This window comes from Vombatus ursinus, unplaced genomic scaffold, assembly GCF_900497805.2.
Source record: "Vombatus ursinus unplaced genomic scaffold, bare-nosed wombat genome assembly UNPS02014789.1, whole genome shotgun sequence".
Lineage (NCBI taxonomy): Eukaryota > Metazoa > Chordata > Mammalia > Diprotodontia > Vombatidae > Vombatus > Vombatus ursinus.
In genome coordinates, this window is record NW_020954567.1 from 4,668,447 (window position 1) to 4,681,005 (window position 12,559).

General features: G+C 37.3%; 1 protein-coding gene across 1 annotated transcript in view; it reads right to left on the bottom strand.

The window, feature by feature from the left end:
* Positions 1-282: 282 nt before the first annotated feature.
* The window catches only part of TMCO1 (transmembrane and coiled-coil domains 1), a 41,199-nt gene continuing 28,922 nt past the window's right edge, over positions 283-12,559 (bottom strand). Inside the window, exon 7 of the mRNA XM_027868630.1 lies at positions 283-1,048. Within this exon, the coding sequence (XP_027724431.1) occupies positions 950-1,048 (99 nt within the window). The 3' untranslated portion in view covers positions 283-949. The remainder of the gene's footprint in view (positions 1,049-12,559) is intronic.

A 12,559-nucleotide genomic window follows, 5' to 3' on the forward strand; every position in this document is an offset into this window, starting at 1 on the left:
GACTTCCAAAGAGGGATTTTCCTAATAAAAAAGACCAGAGACAAGTAGAAACTTTGAAACACAATCATAAGAAATAAAAAAGAAAGGGTACACATTGTTCTACCAATGGGGAAGATCTCCTTTATGAAAATCCAGCGATTTGCAATTAGGCTTGAAGGTATGAATGGTATGCTTTAAAAGCCTGTTGGGCTACAAACCATTTGACCTGGTGCTCATCCTCATGAACTCCCACACTGCGCCCGCTCTGTATGAAGTTCAAATAGAGGAGGCAGGTCATAAAAGTTAGGACAAAAGCAGTCAACTTGTTTTATTCCTTTTGTACCAAGATTCCCCCACTATATGCAGTTTAAGCTTTCATTATTAAAGATGACATACATTCATAAACATGCTAAAACAAGGTGTATTTATTAGACTGTAAGATTATCTAATTATCTAAAGTGGCACAAACTAGGTTCTTCTTAAAGTTGGCAGTCACCTAACATTTTAGCTGTGGAAAAAAAGGATCATATCAAATTCTTTCTTTGAGTGTGCTTAGATCTAACTGATTGTTTTCAGTTCAGCTCCCCACAACTTCATGCCCAGCCCATTTCGATGGCATAGAGCACCTATCGGAATTATGAACTGGCCACACCAAAAATATTCTTAGAACATAACAAGCATAACATGAAAGATTCCTTGTTTCTCAACCATACAAATAGCATTTAAACTTATCTAGCGAACATAGACATATTTTAAAATTTTCAACTCTGACAGACAAGTACAATTATTAATCTTGTCTACTGAATGCTGTTCTCATTCCAATCACGGTACAGAGGCCTGAGACTAGCTCAGAAAGCTGGGACATGGCCTTTGTGGCTAACAGTGCCCACTGCTCAGGAAGAAATAGGAGCAGTTTGGTTTGATTGTCTGAGTAAGTAAGAAAGGAATGAAAAAAACTCTGGGCTTGGTCTCAGGAGAATTTTCCAGCTGGAGTTGGAGGACCCAGAAAGCCCCCTGCTTGCTTGGTGGCAGCCCGAGAAGGAGCAAGGCCAAGCATCTTCTGAATGTTCTGTGGAGATAAACAGAAAACCAAATTAGGTTTGAGAATGATACTTTTAGAAGGCTAAGTATTTATGCTATATACTTGATTTCCAGATGTAGTCAAAAAAGTTCTCTGTAGCCAACACAGAATGTGTCCAAATGTAAGCAAAAGTACCCTTAGTATCCTCCCTATGATGCTTTTGCAACGGACCTAAAGGAAAACCCCACCTAGAAATGTGGTAGTTCCTAGGGTGGAAGAATGGCTGTTTCCAGTAGCAACTGGTCCCATGCTGTTCAGATTTCAAATACACATTCCCCCGAAGCTTCCACAGATTTACATATTTACAATTGGAAACCATAGACCTCTAGAGCTAAACCCCCTCATTTTATAGAGGGGGAAACAGAGGCTCAGGAGGCTAAGTCACTTGCCAAAGGTCACACAGGCGCTAAGTTTGCGGAGCTGGGATTAAAAGCAGGGCCTCTGACTCCTAATTCACCCTTTTTCCACACTGCACTAATTTGCTACATTTGGTCTTAGTCTATGCTTTCAGTCGGTACAGACAGGTATTTGAATATGAAATATTTTCTGAGGTGCTTATTTAAATACCATGTAATCACAAATACATGCATTACTTTAAAGCAACAACACTTTTAATGTTTATCTGATTGTTCATAACTTGTGGTATGTGTTACAATACGGATTCCTCTCATGTATGGATAGACCACTGAGGTCCCTTGCAATTCTCCAATATTGTGACTATAAAGCTCTTAAGAAGAAATTTCAAAGGGAGGCACAAGGATAAAAGGAAGTCACTGTTGGGAGACCAGGCTACCTGCCTCTAGTAAAGGTGCACAATAATCTAAACAACAAAAAGCCTTGGATGTATGCCTTTTTCTAACTTCTCTTGGTCAACTGTCAACTCTCTCTAGTGCCTACTTTGTACCAAGCGCGTGCAAGACAACTACAGGGCACGGTCCCTTATTCTCACAAAGCTTACAGTTTAGTTAAGAAATTTTCACTTATGATATAAAGCCAATTATAATAAGACATTAAGAAAACACTGTAATACAGTCTAGACTTGTAACACACAAGATACTGAATAAGCATAGGACACAAGGAAATGCAGCTTATAATTTTGTAAAAAAGGTACCAGAACAAAACAATTCCTCTCTAAACACAACTCTGCTACCCTTTAAATTATAGGGTCAATGGATTTAAGGAAGTGGATGTGGGTGGAGGGAAACGTATAAAGGAAAAAATATTTTCAACACTCAGGTCTACAACGGTAGGTGACTGATCAGTAACTGAAGAAAGTGGCAGATGACTGGAAGAGCAGAGCATTGTCTTTTCTTGCTGTCAGACTTCGCCGGAGGTCAGTGCTACCCTAAACTGGTAAGACTCAAACAACTGAAATGCCCCAGCAATTGTGTTTCAAGCTGTAGTTCACTTAAATATTGCCATCTTATTCTTCAGAACAAAGTTGTCTTGAATTTCTCATAAGATAGCCTGATAAAAATACAGGCTTCTGTTAATGCCATGATGCTCATGCCTTTGCTGAGAACAAACACCTTCACACTTGCCAGTCATTAGTGAATTTTTTCTCTCATGCAGAGACCCAGAGAACACCATACCCCATTTTGCAATAGTAGACATATCCCTTATTAAAAAGTACCTTGCAGGACGCACATTACAAGCAGCACCCCTGAATGAGCTAGCCCAAATTCAATTCAATAAGGCCAGTGGCCTGACACTACAGTTAGGGAAGGATATATGGAAAACGTTAGTGGTTTTTTTTTTTTTCATCTTTTAAATCACCCATTCCCTGATCTTCTCATTCTGATCTGACTGCTGTGCCAGTTCTTCAAAATGCTTTCTGAGATGAATTTTTCAGTTTTCCAAATTGGTAGATTTAGGTTAATCAAAAAAGACAAATGGAAGGAAAAGAAGTATTACTGATATCAAACTTATAAAAATAAGCTTTCTTTCTCACATCAGGAAGATGATAAGATAGAGAACTTAAACCAATTAATTAAAAGACAGGTGAAAAATGATAAGGTAAACATGTTTCTAAAATGAAGTTAAAACAAGTTTCAGATACATAAAACATTTTGAATTATAGGAAGACCCATATCTATTTCTGCATTTTGAGAGAAGCCATATGTAATCACTAGCAAATGAAGCTTTTCTGACCAGGAAAAAACAAAGGAAAAAAACTTCCCAATGCTTATCCCTTCCACTAAAGTAGGAAATCCAGACACCCTCCTCTACAGGATTTACGTTCCTTCCTCTCTTGTGAAGGGTAAGAACAAGCTACCAAGAAAAGGAAGCTATTAATTGCAAACTGGATATTTTGGGAAGACACCGAGGTTATGGGCAATAAATATATTTCATTCTTTTATTTTTTCATCATTTAGATAATGTTCATCTCTTATAACTTCCAGTTCTATTTGTTAATGCAAAGCTCTCTGGCACTGTGGTCTTCTCTAACATTTAGCAGTCAGCTTTCGCTTCCAATTAATTATGCTTCCTTGGTGATTTCATATAACAGTCTTACAGCCTTTATTTTCCATCTCATACTCACTTTTCACCTACAGTTCTCCACATGTCATATTATTAACTGCATCTTCCACAAGCTGCCTGTGGAACCCAATAACCTGGAATCTCAACTCAGTTGGACCCTCCTTGGTAAATCAATAATTAAACTACCTTTTTATCAGCTTTTATTATCAGGTATTGGCTTGGAGACAAAATGTTCAGTCATTCATGATCATTTCAATATACTTCATGAGATAGATTTCAGCACTTTTTGGTTCTCTAGGTAGGAGAAAAGAGTTCAGTATGGAGAACAGGTACACTGACCTGTACTTCCTACACCATTAAGGTTATACTCAAGCAGTAACCACCATCTCCAGTTACATCCCTACTAAATAATAAAGGCCTCTAAGCAGTACCTAGGATTATTCAAAGAACAAATGTATCTGTCTCCTTCGATACTATGTGATTTTTGAGGCCACCTTCAATACCCTGATAGCCCACACACTAAATAAAACCCAGAAAACAGGAACTCAAACCTTTGACTTCAAGAATGACTATTAGACTCCAATTATCTGTCTCCTGAATAGGCACTAAACTGTCAAACCTGACTGCTTTTCCTTCTTCCTCATCTTCACCAGCTGAATTCTCAGAAATGTTTTAAAATCCAACTCAAATTCTACTTTCTCCAGGAAGCCTTCCTTGATGTCTCAAGGAAATGCAGCAGACAGACAACTTAGGTATACTCAGAAGTAATTACTTTCAAATACTAGTTTAGATCACTATCCTACAATATTTACAATACGATCAACATGGGTACATGATCTGAATGCTAAAGATCTTACCATAAAAAAAAAAAAAACTAGATAGATCAGATATTTTTCACTGTCATGGCTAGAAGACAATTCTCATATAAATAAGAAATATAGAGATGATCACAAAAAATAAACTACAATTTTAATTACATGAAATTGAAAAGCTTTTTACAAAACTAAATCAACACAATGAGGATATAGAAAGCAATTACCAAAAAAAAAAAAAAAGCTCTGAATCAAATGTCTCTGATAAGGGGCTGATAGCCAAGAGACAGACAGACAGATAGATAGATAGATAGATAGATAGATAGAGAGAGAGAGAGAGAGATAGAGAGATAGACAGACAAATATAGATATTAAACTACCACCAATACATACATACTTGTGTGGATGTATATGAAAATCATTCCCAACAGACAAGTGATCAAAGGATATGAGCAATTTCAAGAGAACTGCAAATGATTAATAATCAAATGAAAGACTGCTCTAAATCACTAGTAACGAGAAGCAAATTGAAATAATTCTCAAGTCTCAAGACAAAGCCCGAAAACTGGCAAAGGTGACAAAAGATGATAATATTTAATGGTGGTGGGACTGTGGAAAGAGAGACATACATTTGGTGGACTAACACTGGTCCAACCATTTTGGAAAGCAATTTGGAATTGTTCTGAGAAACTGACTAAAATGTCCATACCCTTTGACCCAGAGAGCCCACTACTAAATATATACCCTAAAGAGGACAAAGATAGAAAGAAAGGCCCTGTATATACCAAAATATTCCTGGCAATGTATTTTGTGGTAGCAAATTACTGGAAATGAAGTAGATAACCATTGACTAGGGAACAGCTAATAAATTATGCTATGTGAATTTAATAGATTATTACTGTGCTGTAAGAAATAATGACTATGAAGAACAAAAGAAGTATAGATATAGGAAGATATGATAAAAATGACGTAAAGAAAACCAAGAAAATAACAAAACACAAGTACACTAAGAGCAGCAATAAGCAAAATTGAAAATGAATACTGTATAATTAGCAGTTAAGTGGCACAGTGGATCGAGCTCGAGGTGTAGAACTGGAAAACCTGAGTTCCAATCAGCTAGATAGGTGACCCTAGAAAATCAGTGAACCTCTGTTGGTCTTCGTTTCCTCAACTGTAAAATGAGGATAATAATAGCACCTACATCACAGGGTTGTTGTCAGTCAACATAGTGATGTGTTTTGCTGATTGGATTTTACAAGTCTACTACAATAATTTTCACTAATGGATGCTATTAATCCCATTTAAGGTAAAGTAAAATCACATAGAAAAAAAAAACCACAAGAAAAAGAAGAAGAAGAAGGAGAAAGCCTCAATTCAAAAGTCTTGAGAAGATCCTTTTTATTCTGGAGTTTTTTAACTGCCCTGAGACTGACTTAACAACTATAGTGGAAACTGGCACAGCTGCCACATCACTGAGAAGTCTCTTAAAATTCACAAACGGAAACCAGTCATTATCTGAAGGTCAAGGCAAGTTAATCACTAAACTTTAAGGAAGAAAACAAAAACCAAGGAGAAAAATAAACTAAGAAAAGGTAATTAGATTTATTTTTATATGAGATGTTACCTTCTCCCACAATACAATAACCTTTCTGTTCTGTACTTAGTCAAAACAAAACTAGTCAGCCTTAAGTAGCACACTCTACTCCTCTTAGTGACTATATGAATTGTCAAAAAAGAAGGAAAGAAAGAAAGAAAAAGAAAATGAGAAAGAACCATCAACAATTCAAGATTAAAATCATTATTTCTTACAGGTTTTAGTCACTTAAGAGACTCTACCTTAATAAAAAGGAATTAGTGGCTTTGGGGGAAAGAAGGGTTTCTTTAGTGTGAAACCCTAATCTGCATTTGTTTTTGAGAGGGAGTTTTACCTTCATTCTCCTATAAATGAATACTCTGACAAAAAAAAAATTTTTGAAGGCATTGACCAACATCTTACACCCTATACCAAGATACAGTCAAAATGGGTACATGATTTAGATATAAAGACCAATACTATAAGCAAACTACGAGAGCAAGGAATAGTTTACCTATCAGATCTATGGAGAATGGAAGAATTTATGACCAAACAAGAGATAGAGAACATTATGAAATGCAAAAATGGATGACTCTGATTACATTAAATTGAGAAGTTTTTCACAAACAAAGCCAATGCAACCAAGATTAGGAGGGAAGCAAAAAGCTGGAAAATAATTTTTACAGCCAGTGTCTCTGACAAAGGCCTCATTTCTAAAATATATAGAGAACTGAATCAAACTTGTAAGAATACAAGTCACTCCCCAACTAATAAGAGGTCAAATGATATGAACAGGCAGTTTTCAGAGGAAGAAATTAAAGCTATCTATATAGTCATATGAAAAAATGCTCTAAAATCACTACTGATTAGAGAAATGCAAATCACAACGACTCTGAGGTAGGTACCACATCACACCTATCAGATTGGCTAACATGACAAAACAGGAAAATGATAAATGCTGGAGAAGATGTGGGAAAACTGGAACATGATGCATTGTTGGTAGAGTTATGAATTGATTCAACCATTCTGGTTGGAATTATGCACAAAGGGCTATAAAACTCTGCATACCCTTTGATCCAGCAATACCACTTTTAGGGCTGTATCCCAAAGAGATCTTAAAAATGGGAAAAGGACCCACATGTACAAAAATATTTATAGCAGCTCTTTTTGTGGTAGCCAATAATTGGAAACTGAGGGGATGCCCGTCAATTGGGCAATGGCTAAACAAGTTGTGGTATAAGAATGTAATGGAATACTACTGTGCTATAAGAAATGATGAGCAGGCAGACTTCAGAAAAACCTGGAAAGACTTTTATGAACTGATGCTGAGTGAAATGAGCAGAACTATAGGAACATTGTACACAGTAATAGCCACATTGTGTGATGACTGACTTTGACAGACTTGGCTCTTCTCAGCAATGCAAGGATCTAAGACAACTCCAACAGACTCACAATGGAAAATGCTATCCACATCCAGAGAAAGAACTATGGAGTCTGGGTGCAGAAGGAAACAGACTATTTGTTCTCTTTTTCTTTTTTTGTTTTGTTTTGTTTCTTCTTTCTCATGGCTCCTCCCATTAGTTCTAATTCTTCTTTACATCATGAATAATGTGAAAATATGCTTAATATGAATGCACAAGTAGAGTCTATACCAGATTGCACACTGTCTTGGGGAGGGGGGAGGAGAAGGGGGAGAAAATTTAAAACTCAAAATCTTATGGAAGTGAATGTTGAAAACTAAAAAAAAATATTAATTATTAAAAAGTAACATAAAATAAAATAAGTTTTGAAAGTCTTTAGGCTCCAAATATGCTGTTTTTAAAAAGTAATTGTAGCTTCTACATTAAGGGACCAGAGGGCTTGGAATATAATAATCCAGAGGTCAAAGGAGAAAGGATTACAGCCAAGAATCACCTGCCCAGCAAAATCGAGTGTAATCCTTCAGGGGAAAAAATGGACATTCAGTGAAATAGAGGACTTTCAAGCATTCTTGATGAAAAGACCAGAGCTGAATAGAAAATCTGACTTTCAAATACAAGACTCAAGAGAAGCATGAAGAGGTAAACAGGAAAGAGACATCATAAGGGACTAATTAAGGTTGAACTGTTTACATTCCTACATAGAAAAATATTATTTGTAACTCATGAGACCTTTGTCAGTATTAGGGTAGTTGGAGGAAAAAAATTTATATGTATATATATATATAGACAGACAGACAGACAGACAGACAGACAGATAGATAGACAGATAGATGGCACAGAGTGAATTGAAGATGAAAACAGACAAGAAAAGGCTTTTACAGTGGAGAAGTGGGGGAAGGTGAGAGGGAACGAATGAATTTTATTCTCATCAAATTTGGCTTAAGGAGGGAATAACATACACACTCAGTTGGGTATGGAAATCTATCTTACCCTACAGGAAAAAAGGGGAGAAAGGGATAAGAGAGCAGGGGGATGATAGAGGAAGGGCAGATTGGGTGAGGAGGTAATCAGAAGCAAACACTTTTGAGGAGGGAAAGGGTCAAAAGACAGAATAGGATAAAGCAGGGGGTGGGGAAGGCCAGGATAGGATGAAGGGAAATATAGTTAGTTTTTCACAACATGACTACTATGGAAGTGTTCTGCATGACTACACATATATAACCTGTATCAAGTTGCTTGCCTTCTCAATGAGGGTGGGTAGGGAGGGAGAAAGGGAGAAAATTTGGAACCCAAAGTTTTAAAAACAAATGTCAAAAATTGTTTTCACATGCAACTGGGAAATAAGACATACAGGCAATAGGGTATAGAAATCTATCCTGCCCTTCAGGAAAATAGTAGGGGAAGGGGATAAGAGATAGAAGGGAAGCAGATTAGTGGAAAGGGTATTTAGAATGCATGCTGTTTCGGGGTGGGGGAAGGGACAAGATGGGGAGAAAATCTGGAACTCAAAATCTTGTGGAAGTGAATGTTGAAAACTAAAAATAAATTAATTAAGAAAAAAAAATAATTGTACTATGGGCAGGATAATAGTGTGATTTCAGAAGGGACCCTTTCATATGAGTCTATCAAAGAATTACTACCACCAGAATGGTAATGTTTCTGAACTTTAGAAAAAAAAGTCCTACTAATACTACTGAATATTGTTTACTTGCCTCCTATACAAGCTATTAGTAATGAAGATGCCAGTCTAGTTTACACTGCAATTTCATCAAGCAAATAAACAAATAGCATTTATTAAGTGATTACTATGTCTCTCACATTCATCCCAACCTTAGGGGTTATTTGGCAAGCCCTGTGTTCCACAGAGCCTCAAGACCTACAGAATAGTGCAATCAAAGTCCAGGGGTGAAAGAAAAGAATTCTTAAATCAACACCTTGGTTCTCAGGACTAAAGCACTTTGTAAACTTTAAAAAGCTATAGAAATGTGAGCTGTTATTATATTTGGCTGAGCATGATGCACAGCATCACATAACATCAGAAAGATGAAGCACATCATTTTAGCTACATTTCATTACAGTTTGTTAAAAAGCATCAGGTTATAAGTCATGTACCCCAAGACCTTCATTTTAATATAACCCACACCTCCCATTGTGTTAACCAATCTGAGATGATTGCCATTCCTTGGGAATACCTACTCTTTGAAGGGCATATAAACTGAGCCTACCACCATGAGGGGTCTTTGGTCTAAGAGGCAGGCAAATGACCATCCCTTTATAAATAACATGCTGGCCTTATTGATAAAATGATTAAATCACCTAGAAAAAAAAGCATTAGGTTACCTTTTCAGTATTTGCTTAATCATCATAGATCTAGAACTGGTAGGGACCACATAGGACACCGAGACCATGTCTATCACTTAATAAAAGCTAATAATAATAGTATTCTGTTGCACTTCAACATTTACAGAGAGCTTTGCATGTCAACTCATCTGATCCTTACAACAACCCGGGAAAGCAGGTGCTATTATCCTCATTTTATAGATGATGAAGCTGAAACAGACAAAGGTTAAGTGAGTTGCTCAGGACCAAGTTAAGTAATAAGGGTCTGAGGCTACATTTGAACTCAGTCAGCTCTTCCTATCTCCAAATCCAGTGCTCTAACCACCGCATTACCTGAAACTGAGACACAGGGAGGCTGGTCACACATAACTCTCAGGGAAGGATTTGAATCCAGATCCTCAACTCCAGAGCCAAGGCTCTTTCCACTGTACCTCACTGCCTCCTAGCAGCACTAAATTTTTTAACCTAAGTATAAGACTTTACATTGATTCCTAATTAAATTTCGTATTATTAGATTCAGTTCTTCTAGCCTGTCAAGACCTCTTTGGATCTTGATTCTGTCATTCATGGTCTTGGTTATTCCCTTCAAGGTTTCTGTCACATTCTATCAATGTCTTCAAGTTACAGATAAAAATAATGAACTAAATAGAATCCAGGACAGAAATCTCTAGTAATCCTTAGAAATCTGTTTACAATGGCATCAACCTATAATACCTATGTACTGGGCCTAGTAATTCAACTGGGTCAAAATCTACTCACCAGAATTATAGTATACAACAACACCATGATGGACTTCAAATGTCTTGATGAAATTCAGATACAACATATTTCCTGGAACTACCAATTTGGCAACTGTTTCACTAAAGGAAGTGAAGTTGGTTCATGGGATACCAAAATTTTAGAGTTGGAAGATCCTCAACAGCCATCTAGTTCAACCTTTACTATAAAGGAATTTCCACTGTAACCTAGCTGGACAAGTGATCATATAAGCTCTGTCTAGACATCCAAGAAGGAGCAACCATCCACCCACCAATGCAATCCATTCCCCTTTCGGACAGCTCTAAGTATAAAGAAGTTTTCCTTGAAATAGAACCTCAATTTGCGTCTTTGAAACTTCTCATTGCTCCTAGTCCTGCCTTCTGAGTTTAAACAGAATTAAGACTAAGCTTTCTTCCACAATATCCTTCCAAATACTTGCAGATAGCTCCCAGGTTGCCACTCCCCCCAATTATTTTCTTCTTCCAGATGATTCTCAATCACACTCAGTCACAACCTATCATTATCCTGGTTGCCCTCCTCTGGATGCTCTTGTCCTTTTAAAATTGTGGTGCCCACATAGGGAGAGGGATTGTGACTTCAGTGGTGTAAGGAACCGTCAGATGAGGAAACTTTTTTTAACCTAATTCAGGTTGACAACTTCTCTGCAACTAACAGTCCTAGAGAGTTGCCCAGATCACTGAGAAGCCGTGACTTTCCAAGTACCTTAGAGCCAGTATGTGTCAGGAAGCAGGACACAACAGGTTTTGGTGGCTTCATAGGCCAAGTCTATCTCCTGTGTCAAGCTGCCTTTACTGACTATATTAATAGAATGGAATACCATTCTCCAGATGTTGTTGGATCAGGGCAGACAGAATACAACGGGACAGTACTGGCTTTTTTTGGCTGCTGGCTCATACTATTAACTCATACTGAGTTTCTGCACACTATAATTCCCAGCTCTTTTACAGATGTCTAACCAAGGCTTCCCCATCCTATAATTGTATGGTCTGATGTTAGTGAAGCCAAGTCGGCTCCTAGTGTTTACTACTTTTTTTCTCATCTAAGGGTTCACAAACTATTCAAATAGTACTCTAGCTAGTATAGACTCAGAGAGCCACATCATGCTTATTAGTATATAGTTTATGGAATCCTCTGTACCCCTCCGTAAAAACTGGGAAAGCATTTGTTCATCCCCAGGATTACTCAAAGACAAACTGCCCAAGTTCCTTTAACAACCTGGGGTGTAACTTTAGTGTAAAGCCAACTGGACCTAGCATCAGGAGAGGACTAAGCTCAAATTCTACCCCTGACATTAATGAGCCGTGCGACTGTGGGTAAATCATTTAAATTTCATAAGCCTCATCATCTTCATCTGCAAAGAGGGGTATACTTCAAGGACCTGCCTCATAAGGTTGTTGGAAAGATCAAATGTGACTCTGTGTGTGTGTGTGTGTATCAAGTGCTCTTTAAACCTCAAAGTGCTACATGGAGGAAACAATAATTACAGATGAATTAAACTTTCTTAAGTACTTATTACATGGAAGGCACCATCTAAGGAACTGGGGGATAACCATCCAAGGAACTGGGGATGAAAATTTATTTATTTTGGAGAAACAGGATCATAAGACAATAGCTCATTTTATAGATGAGGAAACGGGACAAAGGAGATTAAGTGACCAGCTCAAGGTCATAGAGTAAGAATAATAAGTATAGTAAGAACAGTAAGAATCAGAGAAACAATATGAAGCCAGGTTCTCTGACTCCAGAGCTAGAGCTCTTTCCATCACACCATGCCACTTTTGGCTTTGAGAGGCATATAATCTGTTTGGGGAAATGAGGGAGGCACGTGCACAATTGTCATACATGTTTGAATAAGATAAATGTGTAAGTCAAACCAAGAGATATAACAGATTTAGAGGAGATGAAAGAAGTAGATCAAGAAAAAGGCTACATGGCAGAAGTAGCACCAAGCTAGGTCTTAAATGACAGGAAGGACTTAAATATAAAATCAAAACACAGTTTGACAACATTAATCGAGAATTCCACATATAGTTGTGCATCTAGAAGAAGGTCTCTGTAACAATGAGGTATACACTGTTCAACACTGCAAAAT